The sequence below is a fragment of the Ovis aries genome, chromosome 13, assembly GCF_016772045.2.
Source record: "Ovis aries strain OAR_USU_Benz2616 breed Rambouillet chromosome 13, ARS-UI_Ramb_v3.0, whole genome shotgun sequence".
NCBI classification, from domain to species: domain Eukaryota; kingdom Metazoa; phylum Chordata; class Mammalia; order Artiodactyla; family Bovidae; genus Ovis; species Ovis aries.
The window spans coordinates 71,393,489-71,420,046 of NC_056066.1; the positions used below are offsets into that span (position 1 = coordinate 71,393,489).

General features: G+C 45.9%; 1 protein-coding gene across 1 annotated transcript in view; it reads right to left on the bottom strand.

Moving 5' to 3' along the window:
• The window catches only part of PTPRT (protein tyrosine phosphatase receptor type T), a 1,166,895-nt gene that overhangs the window by 724,525 nt on the left and 415,812 nt on the right, over window positions 1-26,558 (bottom strand). The window contains exons 3-4 of the mRNA XM_042230145.2: window positions 21,542-21,813; window positions 10,361-10,442 (exon numbers count right to left, since the gene is read on the bottom strand). Coding sequence (XP_042086079.1) covers window positions 10,361-10,442; window positions 21,542-21,813 — 354 coding nt within the window. The remainder of the gene's footprint in view (window positions 1-10,360; window positions 10,443-21,541; window positions 21,814-26,558) is intronic.

The following is a 26,558-nucleotide window of genomic DNA, read 5'->3' on the forward strand; positions in this document are numbered from 1 at the left end:
AGACATTCATACGCATCACCTTACTCAAAACTCACACAAACCCACAAGGTGGGCAGTAACTCCATTTTAGCGATAAGAAAATCAATGCTCTGAAGGGTTATGGGATCTGGCATGGTCAGACAGCCAGAAACTAGGGGAGGCAAGACAGGAGTCCCTCTCTCTGAGAGCCTCAAAATCCATATTAGCTTCAGGGCAAAACTGTCATGTTTGGAAGAGGAAGCTGGGGAAGTGGAGGGCTCACCCTAGAAGACACCCCCCTGTAGCCTGGGTAAGCAGAGAGAAAACACCCCACAACACCTGGCCTTGGTGATGATGCTGATACTGAGGACAATGGTGTGGGGGAGGGGAGCAAAGAGAAGAGGATGGAAGGAAGGAGAAGGAGAACACCAGTGGCCTTCACTCACTCGTGGCTTAGTTCGTGCTTGGTGTCACGTGCCGTGTCTACATACAGTAACTCATTTAACCCAATGCAGTTGGTGATGGTATTATTTCTACTATACAGTGAATGAACCAAGGCATAGAGAATTCAAGACCTGTTCAGAGTGTGCACTCCTTCTGGTAACTCAGGATGGGAAGGAGGTAGGGCATTTATTCCAAGGACTTGGGAAAGGACTTTCAAATGAATCTCATGATGTCCCTGGGCAATCGATTCTAGAAATAAACATGTGTTTTATGTTGGGTAATGCGATGGCACCCCACTCCAGTACTCTTGCCTGGAAAATCCCATGGATGGAGGAGCCTGGTAGGCTGTAGTCCATGGGGTCGCGGAGAGTCAGACGCGACTGAGTAACCTCACTTTCACTTTTCACTTTCATGCATTGGAGAAGGAAATGGCAACCCATTCCAGTGTTCTTGCCTGGAGAATCCCAGGGACGGGGAAGCCTGGTGGGCTGCTATCTGTGGGGTCGCACAGAGTCGGACACGACTGAAGCGACTTAGCAGCAGCAGCAGCAGCAGCAGCAGCAGCAGCAGCAGCAGCAGCAGCAGCAACCCAGTTTCATCTCTTTTCTTGTTTGTAGAGAGAGGTCCACACCTATACAAGCTCTCCAAAGATGGGTGGATTGACAATCTAGGTCTAGAAGAATGAGTTTCTTCATCAAGGCACAAAAGTGCCAAGGATCCCTATCATATCAACTAAATCAATGATGAACCAATCAATGAACAGCTCTGGAATGTGATCAAATGCAGACTTCTTAAGAGGATCAAGGAGGTTCAATGAAGGCCCCTGGCTATCTTCCCAGAGAGATTCAAATACCCAGACAGACAAGCAATGATAATACATCATTTACTGAAAGCTCCTACAGTGCTAGGTATGGTGGTGTTTTACATGTTTAATTCTTGCAAATGCTCCCTAACATCTTTCTGGTCATATGGTGGACATGGATTGTGATAGTTACATGTTCTTCAATGAAGTCCGTTATAACTGTCTTGCATAACATCTTTTATATGTGTTAGTATACTGTACTACTTACAGTTTCATCATCTTCACTGATGAATGCAGAATACCAATGGCTCTTATCCAAGTTCTAATGTCCTGCTACAGTGCTGCATGAACTACATGTGTGGCATGCCGACGACAGGAAACACTGATAGTAGCATTCCAGGTCTGTTTTAGCCCTCAGATTTGCACTCATTTGAGCACCAGAACATTCTCTTGCCTCGTAGGCAAGAAGAGATCAGTGACTTCACTTAAGAGTCCAAGGTTCAAAGAAAGAGCTTCGAGGTGGATCAGAAGTGTGTCTGGTTCTCTCAGGTTCTTTCATTTAGATCTCGAAGTGATCTATCATTTTACAATCACGATTGTCCCTTGTCCTCTCGGCTTTGTTCCATTGGTGTGCATACTGTCTTGATGACCTTTGTAACTGAAGTCCGCTCCATCCTGCTACAAATCAGTTTAAGTTGTCCAATGCTACGTGGCATTAACGACAGGAACAGAATTAAGTCCAGGTCTGTTTTAGCCCCAGATTTCACCATTTAACCAGAACATTCTCTTGCCTCGTAGGCAAGAAGAGATCAGTGACTTTAAGAGTGTTCAAAGAAAGACTGCTGGTTCTCCACGTTTTCTGGAATATTTTATCACAGAGGGCATTTGTCCCCGTGGCCTTCATCCGCCATAAACTGTGTCCTACCCATGGGACCCCCACGACTAGATGGCGTCAAGAGTCTAAGGCCCAGGGAAGCCCTCTCACGAGTTTCTTGAGCTGAGGATCCGTGCATCCAGTCAGCCTGACAAATGTCATGCTGCTTTGATTGTCTGAAATGGCTTCCTTTTCACTCTCCTGTATAATTTTGTAATGTTATTTTTGGAACTATCAGTTTAAGTCAATTCTTAAGTGGGAATAGTATGAACCCTGTAAGCCCCGTTTATGCCACTGGTTTGAAGGAGGGAGGAACATCTACTCCGTGGTAGGGAGGAGGCGTGGAGTCTTAGCGCCAGTGTTATAAGGCTTTGTGTTGCGTTTTTCAAAGGGAGGTCTCCCCCTACCCCTGGGGACCCAGGGCAAATGGTTAAACCTCTGGGACTTGTGCGATCTTCTTCGGATCGATGTCTCCTGCTTGCTTCTGGTGCCTCCCTTCTTCAAAGCAGCAGACCTCATGCCTTGGTTCTTTCATCTGCAATCCATCTTCCTCCCTCTCTTCCAGGTTCAGTGAGAGAGAATTTAGAGACTTCATGGCCCCTGGTGTTAATAGCTCTGGGAAAGCACCAAGGGTTTACATATAGCAGAGATAATGAACCCATGCACCTGCAGGAGTCTCACAGTTATGTAAAGAGAGGAAGTGGTTCACTGTAAAACAAACAAAAACAAAACTGCCACCTCCTTGCTCCCATCTTCATTCCCCCACTTTCATAGAGAGCTGGGGGAAAACAAAGGGTTCTCTGTATCAGAAAAGCAGCAGCGCAAGCACGCTAATAACGGGAATCCAACACCAGCCTTAGCACTGAGGACACATAAGGAGTGATGAGGACCCTGTGACCTGTGGGAAGGGGGCAGCTAGCAGTTCCCTAAATCCAGCACATGGTGGCCATACAGCTATGCTTGAGATAGCCAATCATCTGACTGCTAACAGCAAATAAGAAATTCAGGCTTTAGATGAAAGCACTCATTCTAAAATCTTTTTTTAAAAAAATCATTGCTAGTATCATTTATTTAATTAATTTGTTTTGGCCACACCCCGAGGCATGTGGGATCTGTTTCCCAACCAAGGATTTCATCTAAGCCTTCTTCATTGGAAGCATGGAGTCCCAGCCACTAGACCACCAGAGAAGTCCCTAAAATTGTGACTGAATTTATTAAAACATCATCCAGGCTCAACAAAACATGACTGTAGGCACGCTCTTCTAGTTGGTGGTCTCTGAGACACAGCTTCACGGAACAATTTCCACCAGCCAGTCTTGCCCGGGCTGAACCCCTAGGTCCAGAGATGCCCCCACCCCTGCAAGTGTCACACTGAAGCATCACTTGCACGCCAGCCCTAGATCATGGTTCTCAACACAGGAACCTTCCCCGACCACATTCCTCCTGCTTAGCACCCTCTCCACACGCCATAACTCTGAGTCCTGCCTTCATCTCCAGCTCATGACAAACCTCCCTCTCTCGCTCTGGCAGATGTTCCTTATGCTGGAGACCAGTGTGGTCCAGTTCCTGAAGTTCCTGGCCTCCACATCCTCCTCCCAGCCCAGCCCCCAACTCCAGTCTCCCCCTGAGCCCTGTCCTCTCCCAGTGGTGACTTTCCACCAGCATCTACAGCTCCAAGAAAGATATGAGGCCACTCACTTTAACTCAACCTTCCAACAAACACAGACAACCTTGGGGCCCAGACCAGCCACCAGCATGGGGTTTTTAAGCATCCCACACTCACTCCCCACTGAGACCCAGCTCCCCCAAAATGCGACCTTGTGGAATGGGATTAACAGAAAACTGGCTGTGCATTTGGGGCAAAACGCCTTGATGTTGGTGACATTTAAGCTCCTGCAGTTGTCAGTGCAGCATCTGAAGACATATTATTGTGCCCTTTATCTCGCTCTTTAAACCTGACAGTGCTCAGTAGGAAGCCACACAATTGAGAAGAAAGCACACTACTTACATTAAAAACGTGCTGCAGACCGTGGGCTCACGACATGGCCCCACAAGGTTACGATGGGGGAAACAGTTGAAAAAACTCTAAAAGTCAACCTAGGAGCTAGAAACTTAGAAACCGAGTGGAAAATTGTGCTGACATTTATCGTCCATGGTTATAACTGCAGCGGCCCTGCTAATGGTGACACAGAGAAACAGCAGCAGAGGGTAACTATGGCTAAAATACTTGCAGAATGACTCAAAAATGTTAAATGGGGTATAAAATATAGAGGAGAGGTCTCAGTTTGTAAGAGAAAATAATTTCCATTCAGTATCACACCTAACTTCCGGTCACTGTTTTGGAAGCTGTGAGGCAAGTGTTTAGAGTCATTACTTCAGCTCAAATCGATGGAGAGTACATTTGCAAATCATTCATTAAGCCTCGTAGAATTTTTGGAATATTCAGCGGAATTGCTTATTGATAAAACTCTGACCGTATGTTAATTTTTTAAAAATGCTTTAGAGAACTGGAGTGGAGAATTACGAAGCCTGAGGATCTAAAGAGGATGTTGTTGTTGTTTTTTTTTTTTAAATATAGCTAAATTTTTAAGAACAGTAAGTGAAGTCACAAATGCATTAAGGCTGAGATTGTGGGAAAAGCACTGTCAGTTCAAAGATCAGTTCAGAAGCTACTAGCAGGTTGCACAGCTCTTGGGCTCATGAGCAGACTCCAGGACCCGTGCACAGTAGGTACCTTGAAAGGCAGCACTTCCTCCCTAGAATCAAACACCCAGCCGATTCTATAAATCTAAGAGTGCACCATTTTTGATGCCTCTGGATCCTGCTCTGATTGCATAGGACTAGTGGATTCTTCCTCCTAAATGCATCTCTCATCTGTCCACCATCTCTCTCCCCCTCTAAATTTCCTTATGGCACCGCTTACCATCTGTTACGAGCTGAATTGTGCCCCACCCCCCTCAAATTCCCATCTCTTTAGCCGTAATGCTCAATAGCTCAGACTGTGACTGTATTTGGTAACAGAGACGTAAAAGGGTGACTATCTTCAAATGAGGCTGTTAGGGCGAGCTCCAGCCCGATCTGACTGCTGTCCTTATAGAAGAAAATTTGGACACACAAAGACACACCAGGGGCACGTGTACACAGAGGAAAGACCATGTGAGGAGACACACGCCACCTGTATCTTGGACTTGGGGGCCTCCAGAACTATAAGAAAATGAAATTCTTATGAAGCCACCCAGTTTCTATGTTTTGTGACGGCAGCCTTGGTGGACTAACATACCATCTGTTATAGATCAGATAATTACCTGATTATTTGTTTTCCTTTTCAGTCTCCTCACATCAGTGGAAGTTGCCCATGAAGGCACAAAATGAATCTGTCCTGCTCATTCCCACAAACCCAGACTAGCACCTGGCATGGAGCTCATGCTCACTAAACATGCTGGATGGTGAATGGATGTCTTGCCACCACCCTGGTCCAGGACACACCATCTCTTGCATGACTCCAGAACTGACTGGTGTCCTGATTTCTTTATTCTTTTCTTTTCCTCCTTCAACCCATCCTTCACAGAATTGAAGTGATCTCTTAACAATTAAATGAGATCCTATCCATCCCCAACATAAACCCCTCTGGAAGTACTTCGCTGTACTTAGGTTCAAATGTAACCACTCAACAATCATGCTCAGGGCCCTGCTTTCCTTTCACCAAGAAACACCTTCCTCCATGCTCCCCTTTCACGATCCCCACACCCAGGACACTCTGGCACTATCAAAGTGACTCCCCTGCAGGGTCTCACCACTTCCCATTTCCTCTGCCTAGATGCCCCCTCCCTGAACCTTCATACAGTGAACTCCTTCTATGACTTGGATCTCAGCTCAGACCACATCTTCAAAGACATCTCCCCGACCACTCTACCTAAGAACCCCTCCACATCCCAGTCCCTCACATTTGTTAGATTCCTAATACTTATCACGATCTAAAATTACATTAGTGATTTATTTAATATTAGTTACCTATTTAGTATTTTTTCTCCCTCTGGAGTGTGAATTCAAGTGGGCCTTAGGAAGCATTCCTACGAACAAAGCTAGTGAAGGTGATGGAATTTCAGTTGAGCTGTTTCACATCCTAAAAGATGACGCTGTGAAAGTGCTGCACTCAGTATGCCAGCAAATTTGGAAAACTCTGCAGTGGCCACAGGACTGGAAAAGGTCAGTTTTCATTCCAGTCCCAAAGGCAATGCCAAAGAATGCTCAAACTACCACACAACTGCACTCATTTCACACGCTAGCAAGGTAATGCTCAAAATTCTCCAAGCCAGGCTTCAACAGTATGTGAATCAAGAACTTCCAGATGTTCAAGCTGGATTTAGGAAAGGCAGAGGAACCAGAGATCAAACTGCCAACATCCGCTGGATCTTAGAAAAAGCAAGAAAATTCCAGAAAAAACATCTGTTTCTTCTTCATTGACTATGCCAAAGCCTTTGACTGTGTGAATCACAACAAACTGTGGAAAATTCTTAAAGAGATGGGAATACCAGACCACCTGACCTGCCTCCTGAGAAATCTGTATGCAGGTCAAGAAGCAACAGTAGAATCAGACATGTAACAACAAACTGGTTCCAAGTTGGAAAAGGAGTATGTCAAGGCTTTATGTTGTCACCCTGTTTATTTAACTTCTATGCAGAGTACACCATGAGAAACGCTGGGCTGGAAGAAGCACGAGCTGGAATCAAGATTGCTGGAAGAAATATCAATAACCTCAGACATGCAGATGACACCACCCTTATGGCAGAAAGTGAAGAGGAACTCAAAAGCCTCTTGATGAAAGTGAAAGAAGAAAGTGAAAAAGTTGGCTTAAAACTCAACATTCAGAAAACTAAAATCATGGCTTCTGGTCCCATCACTTCATGGCAAATAGATGCGGAAACAATGGAAACAGTGAGAGACTATATTTTCTTGGGCTCCAAAATCACTGCAGACAATGACTGCAGCCATGAAATTAAAAGATACTTACTCCTTGGAAGAAAAGTTATGACCAACCTAGACAGCATATTAAAAAGCAGAGACATTACTTTGCCAACAAAGGTCCATCTAGTCAAAGCTATGGTTTTTCCAGTAGTCATGTATGGATGTGAGAGTTAGACCATAAAGAAGGCTGAGCGCCGAAGAATTGATGCTTTTGAACTGTGGTGTTGGAGAAGACTCTTGAGAGTCCCTTGAACTGCAAGGAGATCCAACCAGTCCATCCTAAAGGAAATCAGTCCTGAATAGTCATTGGAAGGACTGATGCTGAAGCTGAAGCTCCAATACTTTGGCCACCTGATGAGAAGAACTGACTCATTGGAAAAGACCCTGATGCTGGGAAAGACTGAAGGCAGGAGGAGAAGGGGACGACAGAGGATGAGATGGTTGGATGGCATCACCAACTTGATAGGCATGAGTCTGAGCAAACTCTGGGAGCCTGCAATGGACAGGGAAGCCTGGCGTGCTGCATTCCATGGGGTGGTAAAGAGTAAGACACAACTGAGTGACTGAACTGTCTGAACTCCCTCTGTCCATCTGCTACGTATACACCATGGGGACAAAGACCTGTCTATCTTGGTCCCGAGTATCCCCTGGGTCCAGCAGGAGTTCCTGACACATAACTAATGCTCAATAATTGACTACTGAAAGAAAAAATGAATAAAAACCCAAACTGGATATGAACGGAGCATGCAGAATGGGCTTTGGCTAGGCCCTGGTCCACTCAACACGACTCACGATAGATCTCAGAGGACTATGTGCACCACCAATATTTGTATGTAGAGTTAAATGGGATTTTCCAATTCCAGCCCCTATCACAGAGTCCTCATGTGTTGATTTCTGGGAAGTTTAAGCTTAAGCCTCCTAAGCATCTAGGCTGAACTCAGATGAAGCACATTATGCCAGAACACAGTCAGGGGCATGTCTTCCTGAGTTATGTCGCATGGCCCATTTGCTGGGTAACTGGCTCTCGGCAATTCCATAACCAAGTCATCTACTCTCTCCTCAGCAGGGGGAGTATGAAGCTGTCAGAAAAATCCTAAACTCAGAAGCAGCCCCGATGGAAGGAGGATTCCAAGAGAAGCCATGAGACTCTGAGGGTAGACCCTCCAGAGAGCTCTCCCCCATGGAGATTTCTCTGAGAGAAGGAAGCGTGTGGCTGCAATAGCAAACCATGGATGGTGTGCAGAGTTCAGGCAGAGCCAAGACTGGGAGGAGAGACAGGGTCAGGTTGGCCCTCATGGTGAAGGCGAAGGCAAAGCAGAGGACAGAGTTCTGGGATCCCAGGAGAGAGAACCAAGCCGGATCCTTCAGGGAAGAGCCCAAGGTCACCTACTAGAAAGACCTAGTACAAGCATCCTGCACAGGCCAAGCAGGAGGCAGCAGCTGGGTGCAGCTCCAAGGACAGGATACGTGCAGGGCTTGGGGAAAGCACAAGACCTGTCTCAGAGAGACTCGCTCAAAAGTGGGGGCTGTGCAGGTCACTCCTGCACAGTATGTGAGGCTAAGTGGACCACATGTAGAGCAGATGTCTCCTGAAGTGGTCTGAGGTCAACAATTATTCTCCAATGGGCGGCAGACGCGGATATCCAAGATCAAGGGATGCGGAGATTTCATCCTTGTAAGAGGGACTCATCAGTATATCCACAACACAAAGGTAGATTCCTTAGGCCAAAGTAATGGCGAGTCATCTGACAGGATGTCAGCATTCCTGAGATGCTGGCTGACTTCTAGGAAGGAGGTATCTCTTGCACAGACCCCAAACACAGTTACCCGAAATGTTGTCTTGCCAAAGCCCCTTGGAACTCAGCTCAAATTCCTCTAGAGATGGTGATCTAAGACAACAGGTCAAACAATGCCACTGGAGTGCCAGGAAGGAAGTGATGCCTGAGCCTGTGACAAAGTCACTGCAGCAGAAGTGGAAAGAATCAGTCCAGTGAAAGCAACATGGGGACTTCCCGGGGGCGGGGGCGGTCCAAGTGGCTAAGACTCCACACTCTCAATGCAGGGGGCCCAGGCTGAAGCCCTGGTCAGAGACCTAGATCCCCCATGCCACAACAAAGAGTTTGCAAGCCACACTAAGACTAAGCACAGCCAAATAATTACTTGAAATAAAAAGCAACATGGATGGGGCAGAAATGAGAATAGCCTCAAAACGGGAGGAACAAAAGGCATCAAAAGACAGGACATATGACATCTCTTGAGGGAACAGCAAACTGCACCAGAGCCCACAGAATGGCTTGTGGCTTTAAGCTAGAAGCAGAGAAAGGACAATCCTAGGAGTTAGTTACCTGAAACCTGCCAAGGAACTAATGGGAATCTCCAATCTGCAGACACTAGCTAATGGGGCTGGCAACCTAGCCAGCCCTTGTATGCTGCTGCTGCTAAGTCACTTCAGTCTTGTCTGACTCTGTGCGACCCCATAGATGGCAGCCCACTAGGTTCCTCTGTCCCTGGGATTCTCCAGGCAAGAGTACTGCAGTGGGGTGCCATTGCCTTCTCCTGGGCTGCCTTAATCCATATGCATACCCCTTTGATTACAATACCTGCATCAAATGTCACAAGATATGATGCCCTTTCAACTACCTGTACCCAGGACTGGTCCCCTCTGAGATGTCTATAGTGAACCAGGGACCCACAGTTCCTCGCTCAAATACATTCAAATATCTTAGCCTAAATACAGTAGAGAGAGAGAACTTTCAGTGGAAATGGTCTGGGCATGGAGTACAATGCCTTTGAGAACTCTCAACCCTGTACCATAAGTACTAGCCACTGTGAGAAATCTCTCCCTACGCCTACACAGAGTTGATGAGGGTATTTAAAATTACTTTTAAAGAATTAATAGCTTAGTGGTACTTTTCCCTGTGAGTGAACAGTGTGCTAATTTGCTCAGTGTTTTGGGTGTTGGTTCCTTTTTTAAGACAATTGCACAAGATTCTATCCAGAGCCCTCTAATTCTTCCACTTCAGTGGCCTGAATCCCACTAATAAACAATCAGGACTTTAGACTCCTTTAATAATGAAGAGAGATTCAAACGAAGATGTTTTGCCACTCTCTGCAAATTCCTGGAGGTGCTTGCCTGTTGAACAGGCCAGCGAAATTATGGATTTATTCAGGACTGATTGCATTGAGTATGTAAGCATTTTTTGAAGGATTAAAAAAGAGAGAGAGTGAGAGATGTTTGTGAGCTGAATGAATAGCAGGGACTGCAGCCTCCAAACCATATGAAACAAGGCTGTGCTTAGAGCAGGGAAGAGACTTACTGCATGGATGGGCAAGGACCCGAACCTCGTCCACAGCGATGTAGCCAGGATGGCCCTTCAGAGAGACGGATTCAAATATTACCTGCAACACACAAGGCAGGAGTCAGTTTTGCAGAAGGGGTTGAAGGCGTTCATCACAGCTGTCCAACCTCCAAACAATGTATGCTTCAGCTTCCCACTAGAACCATCCAAAAAGGTCTTGTATCAGGCTAGGATATTACCTTGGCAATTGACATGGATTTTCAAAATAAGGTAAAAAGGTCACCTTCTGGTGACCAGCAAAAGAAGAACCAGCCACATGGAACATTTCTAATGGCTTTCAGAAATAACCCTCAGATGAAAGGAAAACAACCCAAACTTGGCCTTGAAACTTCAACATGCACCTTTTTCATTATTGTTTCAAGTGAAACACAGAGAATTACTTCCTATTATCTCCATTTTCTTATGCAGGGTGAGGGAGAAGCCATTATAAGCCAAGAATGGTTTACCTTGATTTGATTCCATATCCTCAAGGAATATAGTCCATCTGAATGACCTAATAACATCCCTTAAAAATAAGCCCCCCACACCACTGTTGCTATGCAGGAATCCACAAGCAAGAAGTTCTTTGATCCTCCATGCTGACTCCCACCCGCACTGCTTACTTCAGTAACCAGCTTGTCACCCAACATCCACCTTCACAAAGGAGATGTGACCATCTGTGTGGACAGAATGGCCAATGCCCTGGATGTCCCTAAGTCCAATGGCTTCATCTTCCAATTGGCTTCAGTCACGTGCTCACATGCATCCTCTGCATGCCCACACTCACCCTCCACGTGCCCACACTCACCTCCATGTGCCCACACTTGCCTTCCACGTGCCCACACTCACCTCCACATACCCACACTCACCTCCACGTGCCCAAGCTCACCCTCCACGTGCCCACACTCGCCCACGCTTGTCCTTCATGTGCTCACACTCATCCTTCATGTGCTCACACTCATCCTTCACCCCACACACTGGAGTTTTCAGCTTCTTGCATTTTGGCACACCCACACTCCTCTCCCAACTCACTCCCCTTAAATCTGCTTCTTTGGCACATATGGTACCCTGGGTCCCAGTTTTTCTAGAAACTGTATGCTGCCTGGACATCTTTGTTTTAATCTCAACAAACACACAGTCCCCTCACTCTGTCAAATAATCACCCACATCCATCGCACCTAAAGCCCCAATTCCTCATTTTGCTGTTGGCAAGTCTATTGCAAAACTGCTTTCTCCACCTCTGTATCCCCACCCAAATGTCTCCCTTTCAACAGGGAGACAGGGAGACTGTCTCCCAGTCACCTGCCCAATCCCTACAGATAACCACATCACATCTTTAAGAAACAAGAGGACCACAGAAGGGCTAACTTCTAACTTCCTACTGATCAGCCTAACCTTCATGGGTCAGATGACTACACACCAGCCACTGTCCGCTCTGCAAGGCACGGCCCAGTGCCCCTGACCTCTATCTCGGCTGTGTTTTCCAGCTTCTTGGTTCTCCCTCTTCATCCCTTATCTCCAAAGCCACCCTTTTATTCCTGACTCTGACAAACTAGACGCTTGGATTTCTCTTACTCTTGAAAAGCTACCCTTGTGGCAGCAGTAGTATTTGCAATCCAGTTGTATTTCAATCATATTTAATTTTTTTCAATAGTCTTAATTATACTCCCTCTATACCTCCCAGCTTCTCAGTGCAAAACCTCAACACCATCACCTGGACTTTGTCCTTGACACTACCCCCAACATTGATCTCAGGGAAGACACCACCAATCTCTTAGTAGTGCTCTTACCACTTAAATCCAATAGATATATTTCAATCTTTATCTTACTTTAAGAAGGAAAATAGTACAGGGCTTGGGTTCTGGGTTAGGATACCTGAGTTTTAGTCCTGGTTGTACCAGCTTGTGTGTGTACCTTGTGTGTGTACACCTAATGTGTGCACTTTGTGTGTGTGTGCACCTTGTGAGTGTACCACCTTCCGTGTGTGCACCTAGTGTGTGCACCTTGTGTGTGTGTGCCCCTTGTGAGTGTACCACCTTCTGTGTGTGCACCTACTGTGTGTGCCTTGTGTGTGTGTGCCCCTTGTGTGTGTGCCCCTTATGTGTGTGCACCTTCTGTGTGTGCACCTAGTGTGTGCACCTTGTGTGTGTGTGTGTGTACCTCGTGAGTGTACCACCTTTTGTGTGTGCACCTAGTGTATGTACCTTGTGTGTGTGTGCCCCTTGTGTGTATGCACCGTGTGTGTGTGCACCTTGTGTGTGTACCACCTTGTGTGTGTACCACCTTGTGTGTGTACCACCTTGTGTGTGTACCTTGAGTGTGTGCATCTTGTGTGTGTACCACCTTGAGCAAGTTACCTTACTGCTCTGCGCCTCAGTTTCCTCATCTGTAATTATAGTGTCTACCTTGTTAGGTAATTATTCATGTTAAGGGAGTTAATATACTAATTTCTGTAGGAAAAAAATTAAAAAATATAATGAACACAGAACACACATGTAAAAGAAATAGCATGAAAAGATTCAAATTGTGTAGTAAAAGTAACAAAATTCTATTATGTTAATAAATATAAATAGGTTAAAACAAAGAAAAGCTCTCAGACTCTCTAAACGAACAAAGTCTAATTACATGTCATAAGATAAACACCTAGAATGACTCAATAGCCTTAAAAATAACAAACCAAACAGACACAGGAAAATGGGAAAATACAAACAGAAAATTATTGTTGTAAAAATAATGCTAAAGCATCAAAGTGGAATTTAAATGAAAAAGAAATATAAAAACCACACAAGATCATGTAATAGGCGAACATCTAACTTCAATAAATTCTTCAAAGAGGAAACTATACAGGCATGGTTCTATATATTCTCTAACCAGATTCCCTAAAGCCATAAACTAACGACAAAAGCTTAAAAATCAATTTCTTAAAGTTGAAATATTGTCTATTTCTTAAATACATAATAACTATACTGTCAAAGTATGTTTTGTTAACAAAAGTCTGAATGAAATAAAATTAAAAGTCAAATGGCAAGTTGAGAACAATATCTGTAATATATATGCCAGCTAAAAGGTAAATATCCTATTCTGTGTAAAGAATCCTTGAGAATCATCAAAACAAATAAACTCTCTAAAAGAAAAATCAGTGAGTTCAGCAGGTTATTCACAAAAGATGAAGCAAGACTGGTAATGTTTTATGAATGCAATGTTTTTAATGACACTAGGGAGATTATGGCAGATGAATGTTTTCGCCTTAACCCTTTCCTAGATTTTCCAAATTCCCTACGATAAAAATGAGCTTCTTTTTATTTACAATAAAAATTAAGTGCTTTAAAGTGTATTACATTTTCATATCTCTCTGCATATTATACTACCCTTGGGTCATGTACCATAACTAACTCCACTACCACACCTATCACAGCGGAGTGTCAATGCCTGTTCATGAATTATTTCATCCTGTAAGCTCTAAACCTATTGGAAGCAGGGACAGTCTCATTCATTCATATGTACAGAGACTGTCCTCTGTACCAAGGATTGAGGCACTCGCAGGGAGGGGCTAAAAAGTGAACAACAAGCTTAGGGTTCTAACTCTGATAAACTTTACATGTCATGAACAGAAATGGAAATTACACAGATAAATAAGGAAATTAAATTCATTTTGTGATTAAGTATAACTAAGTGGGAGAGGGTCTACATTACTTAGAGTAGTCAGGAAAGAACTCTGAAAAGGTGATAATTAAAAGGAGACCAGAAGGATGAAACTGGCTAGTTAAGGAAGAGGCGGTGGATGCACAAAGGCTCTGAGCCAGGAAAGAACTTGAGGATGATCTGGGAATATAAGAATGAGACCCTGGTGTGGCTGGGATATAGCAAGCAAGCTAGAGTAGCACAAGGCAAGGCTGGAATGCTAGCTGCAGGTCAGATGACATGGAGTGCTATAAGACTTACGGGAGTTTGAATTTTCTGCTATTACTGAGGCATTTGAAGCTGGAAAGTGACATGATTTAATTTACATTCAAAAAAGTTCATTCTGGCTATTCTGTGGAAATTGACTGGGGCAGGACGTGGAGCTTGAGCAAGAATGAAATTGAACAGTTGGCTACGGTAGTGGTCCAATCAAAAGATGAGTATGGCTTGGACCATGGTGTTAGCCATGAGGAATAAAGATGCTGATGATATGAGATATTTTCAAGGTAGAGATGAAAATAATTACTGCTAGATTAAGAGGAGAAGAGTGAAGAAAAGAGAAAATACAAAGAGGATTCTTCAATTTAAGTCTTGAGCTTCTAGGCTGATTCTGGTCTCCTTTATTAACACAAAGAAAATGAATGTGCGTGTCTCTGGGCATACAGGCTGAGCTACATCACAATTTTTTTTTCAAGATGCCAACTAAACATCTTAATGGACATCCTGAGGAAGCTGATATTATATTTCGAAGCTCTTGGGTGATCTAGGACCAGAGTTACAAATGTGGTAGTACTGGCATCTAAATGCCATTTAAATCTATACAACTAGATGAGGTCACCTTGAAAGAGGGAGCAGACAGTTCTAAGAAGAGGACTAGGGCCCAAGGCCAAGTGTGGAAAGCCCAACAGAGGATTTCTTAGGATGGTAGATATTGGAACATGGTTTTAGGTAGAGGGGAATGAGTCAGGGAAGTAGCATGGAATACAAGGGAATGGGGAGTTGATGGAACAGATTCTAGAGGGGACAAAAGTCAAATGGGGTCAGGTTACTGGTGGAGTGACCAGTACTAAACAGAGGGGGACCTCATCAACTAAGACTGAATAATAACAAAAATAGAGAAATAAAACCATAATAACAAAGGTCAACCACATTAACCTTTTTATCAGTGGTGGTCTCAATCTAGCCTCTCAACAACCCTAAGTGGTGGGGCCAGCTAAATTACCAAAACTCAGGAAAGAAGCCAGAGGCAGGTAGGAGGGCTGAGACCCTGGTTCACAGCCAAGTCCATTACTGAACTTTACTGGAAAGCAGTCCAACTCTCATTTTTAACCAAAACACTTGGTTAAGCAGAGTTCTTTTTTTTCCAGTTACTCAAAGTTCAACTCTATTAATACTCTTCTCACACTCTGCTTCTCACATCATCTCTCAGTATGCAACCTATATCATAATTATTAACAAATACTCCATGAGCAAACCCAAGGCTGGCCATGAGAGAATGGGTGCGTGACAGTGACACGTACAGCTGGTCACTGCTCAATGTCCTTCCTGTAGCAGAAATAAGAATTCTATAATGAGACAGACAATCTTTCATTCATCAGAATTCCTCTTGGGAATGTTTTTCTATAACACACCATGGTAGGTGAGACTTGGGTTTCTCAAATAGGAGACAGTAATATTCTGTAAGAAATAAGGGGAAGAAAGGTACTGCTTTTTTAATGAAGTAAATGAATAACTGTAAAATGCTGATAATACATATCGTAAATGCTGATGCATGGTTATTACTGCCCTGCTGGATGGCATCACGGACTCGATGGACGTGAGTCTGAGTGAACTCCGGGAGATGGTGATGGACAGGGAGGCCTGGCGTGCTGCAATTCATGGGGTCGCAAAGAGTCGGACACGACTGAGTGATTGAACTGAACTGAACTGTTATTACTGCCCTTACTCTGGACAGAGGGATGGCAGATGAGAAGGAAAATTCAAGGGAATGGTGGGGAAGAAAGAAATGGACTTCCCAATGTGACAACCCCTTATGCCCTCACCCCAAGTTTCCACTAAGGTTCCACTAAGGTGGAAACTGCTGGTGGCTGGGCTTTGGGTCCATGCGGGGAGGTACATGGAAATTAAGAGGCACGGATGGTTGCAGGTGCCAGGAGAGCTGGGAAGGGGACTATGACAACACACAGAATCCTTGATGAAGGCTCCAGGATCATAAGATATTAGAAGTAGGGACTGTGGTATGTTTATAAGACAAGGCAGGTCCTGGATGCAGCTGAGAATGAAAGTACCTCCCAGAACAGATGGGGAATATTCTCCCCATCACTGCCAGAGTGCTCAGAGAAGAATGCTCACACAACCTACAGGAGCCAAAACAAAACAAAACAAAACAAAACAAAACAAAATCATGCAAACTGCCATGAGATAGAGCCTTCAATGGCCTGAGGGCAGAGGGTCACACAGCTGGGGGTATCAGCAAGAGTGCCAGGAAGTCCACCATCTTCCCCAGAAAGGAAAGAGAAGGAAAACAGGCCTGTGATAGATGGGCTTGGGCCTACCTGGACTCACTTGCTGAGCTTGTCCCCCAAACACTGAACTCTCACAAGGCGGCTGACTCTCAGGCCCACACACACCAGCCCGGGTAGGTTGCCCGCTTCCAGAAACAAGGGCCAACCCTGGGGAGCATAACGCCAGGCACTGGGGAGGGAAATCCCAAGTGGTGGCTAGAATGTGCCATCAGTAGATTATGGGATTGTGAATCTAGGTCACGGAGAAGCAATGGGGATGGAGATGAAGTTGGCAGGGACAGCCTGTAGAAATTACATATAGTCCCAAAGCCCCAAACACCCCCTTATCCATCCTTGCATGCTTTATAGTTCTGAAAGAGATCCGGGCAATGCAAATTATCGCTGGGACTCATGGCTCAAGCTTCTGATCACAAGGAGCTTTTGTAAGAAGACATGAGACAGGGGAACATGGAACATGGTTAGAGAGATCAGGTTTGGCTGCAGCAAGAGATTGTAAGGGTAGCAGCATGACCAGGGACATTCAAACATCAGGAGAATGTGAGTGCCCCTCTGAATTCTCACTGCTGATAAAAAAGGAGGACGCAGTAAACAAACAGAACAGCAGAACAGAATTTGGTCTTGTATGGTGCAGGAAAAGCAGCTGTCACAGCTGCAGCTCGGGCCCCAGGGCCAGGCTCCCGACTGACCAAGTTCTGGGGAATATGGATGACTGGAGTCCTCTCTCTAGGTCAGAAGGTGCCTGAGGAGATGGCTGCGGCCTCAGGTGGAACGGGTCACCCTGTCAATGCACTTCTGGTGTGGGGGTCCTGGTCAGGAAGATCCCACCCAGCATCTTACCAGCTCCAGTTCCTGGGGACAGACACCACAAAGGGCCAGGGTGATGTCAAGACCCTCGGTGACCGAAAGACCTGCTCAGGTGTTCTGAAGTGAGGCAGAACCGTCATCTTCAAGCCAAGCACACTCATAAGAAAACCGCAACCAAGGCCCTTGAGGACTGAGGGTCAGGAATGGGAGAAGTGAGTGAGTGAAGAATTGTGAGGAAAAAAAGGCTCAGTGCCATCTGTGTACAGGGGACGAGAAGGGCAGATGGGGGGAGACAGAAGACCACCCATGATGCTCCATGTCGGTGTATGGAGACAGGGACACTGGGGTACAGAACCAGACCACACCTTCCCTGCAGGAAAGTCTCCAACCCCAAAGCAGCCGTGTGTCCCGACCATCAGCTACAAACCCTCAAGTCCCAGACCCTCAGAGACCTCCTGGTCCTGGGGGATTGGAGCTTGCCTGGAAAGGGACAAACCTCTCCCAAAGCAGCAACTGCTGGGCCAAGCCAGGAAGTCAAGTCCCAAGAGAGGCTCAGAGATGAGTCACCCCTCAAACCCTCCAAAAAGCAGGGTATGTGCCCATTTGGGGGAGGACGTGGATACGTCAGGACACAGTTTAAGGGACTTGACGTTTTCTGGTCACCGCTGAAGGCCTCAAGCAGAGAACTGGTGGAGCAAAACATTTCAAGGGGCTGCAAACACCTTCTCAAAAGATAAGAGACAGAAAGATCTTGGCTAACCAGAACTTCTCTTTGGAAGAGGACTACATATATTTTTATGATGGGGAGATTTCTTGGGGTAAAATCAAGACACTCTTTTCCATATCAGCCCAAGGAGCCCTGTGTAAAAGAGGAGGAGGAGGGTTTGCTGCCTAGCAGGGAGGAGAGATGGGTGAGTGAAAGAGATGGGGTGGAGTTTAAAGAAGGTAGAGACTCGATCCGCACCCCATGATGCCTCCTGAACTGTGCATGAAGGGACCAACCACACAGAACACCAGAGGCCAGAGGAACGTCTGAGAAAGGGACTGGGCTTCATGTTCCAATTAAATTCAAGTCGAGTGAGTCTTAAATTTCGGGGGTCTACATAGCTGAATAAAAAGGCAATTTCACTGAGGCAGGTGATGGAGAACAGAGCAAGAAGTGGTAGCACAATTAATTAAAGTTCTTTTATTTTTTTAAATATTGGGACAGAAAAGTTCAGAATCATTAAAAACTGAAATAGAATTAACATCACCTGGAAAGGAGCAGCCACGTGCAGCACGGCTTCAGCTGCACCGGGCAAGCCCCTGCTCCCCTGAGAGGAGGCCAGCGAGGGGTGGATGGCAGGGGGCCCTTCTCATCTCAGGCCATGCTGAAGGTGCAGAGAGCCCACTAATAAGAAAGATGAAAAGTCCCTGTTTGTTACAGAGCTACAAGTCAATTTTAGGACTGTGAAATATGACTTTAATAAATGAATACATAAGCCATCAGGGTCTGAAGCCCAGCCCCGCTGAGAACCAAAATGGTATTTAGTCCCCAGAATCAGACATACAGATCCAGAGCTGGGGGTCTGATGAATTTTCAAGCTCATTTTGCAAACGTCTTCGAATCTCCAGACAGGCACCCTTTTCTCTCACCGGATGTACGTGTGGGGGGTGTCCCTGGGTGTGCGGTGAGTCTGAGAACCGGATGGTGAGTGTGTACACCTGTGTGTGTGCCACGGGGCTATCCACTCACAGCTCTGTGTGTGTCTGAGAGACCCGTGCCTTTTCTAAACCGCTGCTCTCAGTGCATTAGTGGCTTTCTCACCACAAAGCTCAGAGCAGAGGAGATGGAATGAAATGATGCTGTGGCGTAACAGGTTGGAAATCAGAACCTTCTCCCAGATGAGGCTGCTCATCACAGGGACAGCTCGGAGCTCAGCCACAGCCGGTGTTTCTTTAAGGAGGACCCCCCACCTCCATCCTCTTTGTCTGCTCTCCCCTCACTTCCTCCTCCCTTCCAAACACTGCGGGGCTCAGTGAGAGCCTGATATAAGTTACATACTACCTCATTTAATCCACGGACCCATGGACCTCTCCATTTTACAAATGAGACAACTGTGCTCAGAATGGTAATGGGGCAGACCCAACACGGCACTGCTAGTGAGCAAGCAGTTCTCAGGATGGGCATGCTTTCCCCTCGCTCCTAAAAGCAGGGAACTGAGCTTGCAGCCAGAGGACCTAGGCAGAATTATGGGGATCTCAAATGACCAATAATATCCCTTACGCTGGAACACAGGACATGGTGCCGCCCAACACGGGAGTTACTATCAGATAAATGAGAAGCAAATATATGCTTACCACAGAGCTGAGACATAAGAGATGCCCAGGACACACTCTTTTCCCCCTTCTATACCCATCAAAGAGCAGGGTCAGTGGTGGGTCTAACCCTCACCTGGGTCACTTTTCTTGCTCTTTATCCTTCCTTGCACCTGTAGCCCCCATCCTGTATCCATCTGCATCAGGTCCTAGGTAGGGGGTTTCTAAATTGGAATGCTAAGGCCTCCTTGAGGGGATCCATGGACTTACAGAGACACTTGAAGCTATACTTAGTGAAACAGGGGCAGTTTCGGGACTGGGGTACCAGAATTTTAGTCCCAACTTTGCCAATGATTTGCTGTGTGCTCTTGGACTTCACTGTCCATCTCTAGACCTCAGCTTTATCACCTACCTGAGGATTCAGCAAACTATGGCCTGGAGACCAAATCTGGTCCATCACTTTTTTTGTGCAATAGAGTTTTATCGGAACACAGCCATGTCCTTTCATTTACATATTGTTCACAACTAATTTCACAGTACATCTGAAAGAAGTGTACCATGAGTTTTGAACTGAAGGATGCCTACGAATCTCCCAGGCACTCAGCTTGCCCCCTTAGGTCCCTCTTCTGCTTTAGACTCCAAAGAAATTTCTCCAAAAATAGATCTGACTATGTCACTTTCTGACTTAAAGCCTTCCATCTGTGTGTATGGATATCAACTGCAAACAGGCGCAAAGGAGCTTAAAGAGGGAAGAAAACATTCTAAAGCTGGTTTATGGTGATGATTCTGCAACTCAATAGATTTACTAAAAATCACCCGCTTGCATGCTTAAAATAAGTGGATTCCATGGTATATAAATTATACCTTAATAAAGTAATTTAAAAACTTTCAACAGTCCCAGGCCATGACAACATGGAGCTATGTTCCTCTAAGTGCGCCCATGGGCTGGTGGCATCATGTACCATGTATGTTAACAGTCCACAATGAGATAAGAGGTGTTCAGAAAGTGTTCCAGCAATTTGGCCTTGCGGTGACACTTTTACCGCAGTTTATAAGAGTATTGGTCCACAGTGAGTTAAGGAGGAAAAAACTGGTCTTCCACCACAGATGGTTTGAGTAGTGCTGCTCTAGGCTAGAGAATAAATCTACTCTCCTTAGCCTGGCATTCAAAGCCCCGCAGGACCTACCCATCCCTGCAGGTTTAGCTCCCAGTATATCTTCCTTTCAATATACCTATAAGCAACCTAGTTTCCAAACTCTGCCAAAATCTCTCACTTACTCCTTCAATCCATGGTATCCATCACCCCCATTAATGCAAATGCCTTTCCCTTCCTTCTTCAATAAGTATTTGTTCATCTTCAAGACTCAGCCTAGCTGTCTTGTCCTCTTAGGAGTCGTCATAATTGTCTTGCCCACAGACACCCTCTTCCCCAGGGGCAGTATTTGACTTGTTACCTTTCTGAACCTTAATTTTTCATCTGTAAAATAGGCATAATAATAGCACCTCCCTCATAAGATTGTTATAAGAAATTATTTGCTAGAAGGCTTCAGTGTCTCCATCCCTCCAACATCCCATGGAATCCACACGCATTCCACTATACTGTGTTTATATAAATAAACAGTATCAATCAGTCTCCTCCTACAAACTGTGATCTCCAGGGAGGCAGGGGCTATACTGGATCTCTCCTGCATCCTCCAGGACTGATTAGCAGAAGCAGCTTGGTAACCACGAGGTGAACAAGTAAGTACATAAAATTTTTCCTAGACCAAACTTCCAAACAAGAGGGCAAGCGGTATATAGGTAAATACTAAAAAAAAAAAAAAAAAATCAAAATATGATAAAACACCATACCTGGTAGAAATGTGGCCAGAAGGTGCTGATGGCAAGCTCTGCCTTCACCCAGCCCTCGGTGACCACCCCAGACACGTTCCAGACGGGGTTTCCCTGGGGTCCACCGTTCACCTTCACATAGACATTTAGGGCCCCTGGGCTGGACCGGTCGCGGCTGGAGAAGTAGTAATGGAAATCAATGCAGTGGGTGTCGTTCTCCTTGAGGGTCGGCAGGAGAAGGTGGGCCTTCTGGCCAGAGGCCCTCCCAGAGCTGTTCACCATCATGAAGGATCCTGGAGACCCACAAAAAGGGCGGGAGGTAGAGACAAGGAGAGAGAAAGAAAATCCTTCTGAAAACCAGTCACACCTGGAAACACGGTAGCCAGAAATCCAGTCCCTCTAGGAGGGTCTGATTGACCCCCAGGAACCCACATTTCCTTTCTGAATTCAAGTATCCTCTTCTGCGATTGGGAATAAAAGGTGTTACTCACCAAGGTGGTTTTGTAAGAATTAAGAGAAGGTAAGACACAAAAACTATTTCTACAAAGTAAACAATCTATAAAAACATACAGAACAACAACAAAACTCACTAAAACCAGCAGTTCCTAGAGGAAAAATGGAATAAAAACTCAGGAATTTAGTCAACTGTAACCTCCAGGGATGAAATGAGGTGGAATATAACCTCATTCAAGCTCAGGTGGTCTCAATGGAAGCAGAAGCTCTGCCAAACCAGGGTGTTGTTCTAACATATTACACCTCGAGCCTTGCATTAATACAAGAAATATACCGGAGGACATATACAAGTACAGTATACTCAAGAAAGCAAAGAAGACCTTGAAGATATGTGAGAACCGACTGAAAGATGGAATGGAGAGTAAGTAATTCTTGCTGAGAACTTAAGGAGTACCAGTGTGAGGCTTAGTTTATTTATATTTTGTTCAATTTAATCTTCAGAACAACCCTGGGAGAAGAAGGCTTTTCATTTTATTGAAAGACTGAGTAACTTACCCTGGACCACTCAGACAAGGAAGGATGAGACCCAGATTCTCTTCGACCTCAAAGTTGATGCTATTTTTACGGCCTGCAGAAAACATGACTATTATTTTCAAACACTCCAAGTGTTTGGAGCCTCTTGGAGTTTCTTTGACAGATTAAATGGTCGTTTCTGGTTCTTCACCCTTCCTGGATCCACACTCTTTGCCTTTGACTTGTCCCCGCTTCCAACCGAGGCAGAGAACGTGTCCTCATCCCTTGCTTTGAGCTCCACTTGCTTTGGTCAGCAGGATGCTAAGAGAATGAGGCTTGAAACGTGCTTGCCCAGCCAGGCTTGCCCTCTTGCGCTACTGCTGTCTTCCAGGAGAAGAACGTGCCCCAGGTAGCTGCTGCCCCTTCGGCTTGAGATCGAGGACAGACACGTGTGGAAGAGAAATAAGCCCAATGGAGAGTAAAGAACCCAGCCAGGCCTCCCATGTAGCTGGGAGTACAGCCACAAAGCCAACAAGCCCAGCCTGGGTCAGCCAATCCACAACAGAGGCTCAGACCCAGGAGTGTGAGAATAAAATGTGCGTTGTAACTTCCCTCTTGGTTTGCTAGGTGCATTATTGCGGCAACAGTTCCCTGATGATGGTCATCTGAGAACAGCCCTATGGAAGAAGCCACAGCGGGGCACATTTCAGTTCAAAGGCCCTTTTAACAAGTAGAATGGATGCAAAACTGAGGTGGACTACCTGGAGACAAAGCGAGTCCCTCATCACCACAGGTGGCTAAACAGAGTCTGGACACATTGAGCAGACGTCTAAGGAACTTTCACCATCAGCTGTGAGGGCCGAACTCTGTGACTTAAGAGTCTTACAAGTCTATGGAATAAACTGCATCATAAAACCCAGTAGATAAACTCAAGTGATTCCACAATGAATATTTCCACCAAGAAAACCACTGCTGCTTTGAAATCTTATTTTAGGCAGTAAAATCTCCAATCAGAATGAAGCCTTAAGACTACTTGTCCTCAACCAAGATGAGCCACTCAATAGCTATCAGTAGCGTCATTCTTTCACTCTAATCCCCAGAAGACTAACAGTTGCCAGATACTCAGTGCTAGGCAATCCATATCTTGGGGTTCTAAAGGGTACTGGTCATTCACAGCCTGTATCTGCTGGGTTTGAAATAAATTTTAAAATAGACACAGGAGACAGAGTTCAAAATCTCCACTTTACTACAGAGCTGGATTAGAGAAAGGAACATGGACTTGAGGACAAATTAGGCTTTCTTGCACTTTCTCCCCTGAACCAGCATGCAAGGTAGTTAGACCATCGAAGATGCCTTCCTTCCAACTCTACCCAGATCTCTAAGGCTCATTCCTGAAATAAGGCAACAAGAAGCAAGGTGATAAAGGGAGCAACCTGAACCAATGGCTACCAGACTTTCAATATCCAATATCTTTCAATATCCAATAACTTTGAATATCCAAGCAGAAAACTCACCCACTCCCCTGAGTAGGAGCCTTGGAAAGTAGAGAAAAAGCAGTATCTTACCCATGTTTCCAAGCAAATCAAACTTCCTAGTTTACAGCTAGGCAGCAACCCTGGTACATGGGGAGCTGTCCCTTGTCAGATGTTGTCTCTAATCGTCACACCCTCCCGGCAGCAAGGAAAGCGCCACTGCATTGGGGAAAGAGGCACAGAGAGAAGCCGGCACCCGGGCCCTCACCTGTTTGCTGATCTGCATCCCCCAGGGTTCCAAAGGTCTTCCTGGGATGGGAGAGTGCTGACTTACAAGACCCACAAGCCCCTGGGCACAGAGGCGGGCGCAGCTGCAGATAAGGAAGGCAGCCTGAGAAACAAGCGGTGACTGGGTTCTCTATCAGAATCCTGGGATGCCCCAGAGACATTTAAGCACCTGTGCTCCAGCCAGTTCACACACCCGGCTTCTTACTGCCCACAGCACAGTCGGGAAAGTTTCCCATCCACCAGCTCAGGTTCCCCCTTCTTTGCATCCTAGCTCTAGTGATGAAGCAGGCTCACTGAGAGGGTGGAGCCAGGTAACATCCATCCACCCCAGCAAGTCTAGGAATCCTCTCCATTGTGCGGCCTCCATGACTGTTAATAAAGGATGCTGCCATTTCTCTGAAGGCAGAGCTGGTGGAAGTGCATGGCCCTCCACCAAGCCTTCATGTAGTAGAAACTGCTGGTTGACTAGCAAGCCTGTCCTCTCTGTGCTGGGCAGAGCTGGACTATACTCCCCAGCCTCCTTTCAGAGTTTGGCGAGGCCATGCAACTGGTTTCCAGCCAACAGGTCCTAAGGATGAAGGCTGCCGCTTCCTGGCTTGACTCTTCAAGGCGGACAACCTCTACCCTCACCCAGCTCCCACTGCTTCATCCTCCTTTAATCTCATCCTTCACAGGATGATTCCTGGACCAGGAGTCTCAGAATCACCTGGGAGCTGGTAAGAAATACACACTCTTGGGCCCCACCCCACATCTACTGAATCTGAATTTGCATTCCATCAAGATCATGAGGTGCTGTATATGCACATTCAGGCCCCGGAGTCACTGCCGCGTTGTCTTTTTCCTGTCCACCAACTGAAATGACAGGATTCCAGGAGCCTGAGGGACAGAAAAGCCACAATTAAAGGAACCGAGTTCCCCGAATGACCATGACCACGAGGAAGGCCATCACCATTAGGAACACTCTTTGCGGACTTCAAGCAAGGAATAAACTATTATTAGGTCATTAAGCCGGTGAACATCTGACGTTCACTTCTGCAACTAGCATTATCGTTATTATTTTGGCATCCCTGCAGAGCCCCTGCTTCCTGCAAGTCCCTTTTCTTAAGCAGATAACATGAGCAATGACAGTTACTAAGCAAGGCTGCGAGATGCTACAAACAGGGACATCATTGAGAGAAGCGTCCTTGGGTGAAAAGAAGCAGAAAAGGCTGAGAATGAAAAACATGGGTTCGCAGAAAAAAAAAAAAAAAAACTCGAGAAGGAAATAAACATCCTGAACCTTCGTTAAGATGCTTCATGTCTCAGGGAGACCAGAGTGGGTTGCATTAGGGCAAACTGTGTTTCCCACTACCCTCACCCCTAATGTCATTCTGTGGGATTTCACATGCATCCTCAGGCCTGCAGACCAGACAGAAAGGCATACATTAGGGGGCAAGGATCAGAGAGATATATAAGAAAACTGAAACAAATGGAAGAAAATGACTGCCCACGCCTCCCCACCCAGCTGACCTGCAAAGAAGGGGAGGGTCAGGCCAGAAGGGACTGGTAGGATGGAGCCCTGCTCAGGAATGTCCCAGTGAGGCTGCCTTGGAGTCCAAGAGACAGAGTGTAAGAGAGGACCCTCTGGAGACGTGGATGGGAAGCTCAGCAGCACCTGGTCTGCCAACAGGATGGGGGGTATGGTGACACTGGGAAGGGCCTCCAGAACAGCAACTGTGGCGAGGGTCTCCTTCTATGCCCTGCAGGCAGTGGGCTTCCATGAGGAGTCCAGAGCATAAGTATGTTCTTATACTCATGCACTCAAGACCAGCCCCAAGGATTCTCACAAGTGACTTGGGAGAGCCTTAGGAAAGCAGAAAGGGGCTTGGCAGACAAGCAGGTAGAGACTTGGGGACATAAGATTTAGACCTGGATTAGTGTCCAATCACCACTGTAACTATTACCACAAACTCAGTGGCTTCATACAACACAAACGTATTCTCTCTTTTAGAAGTCTAAAATCAAGGTGTTATAAGGCTGCTTTCCTTTTGGAGGCTTCAGGAGATAAACTGTTTCCTTGCCTTCAGTGGTTGCCTGCATTCCTCGGCTGATGGACCCTTCCTCCATCTTCAGAAGGCCATCACTCCAACCTCTGATTCCACAGACACATCTTTTTCCGACTTTGACTCTCCTGTCTCCTTCTTAAAAGGACCCTGAACAATTAGGATCCCCCCAGACAGTTAGGATCATCCCTCCACTGCAGTGTCCTTAATTCAATGACATCTGCAAAACCCCTTTTGTCATGGAAAGTAACATATGCATCTTTGCAGATA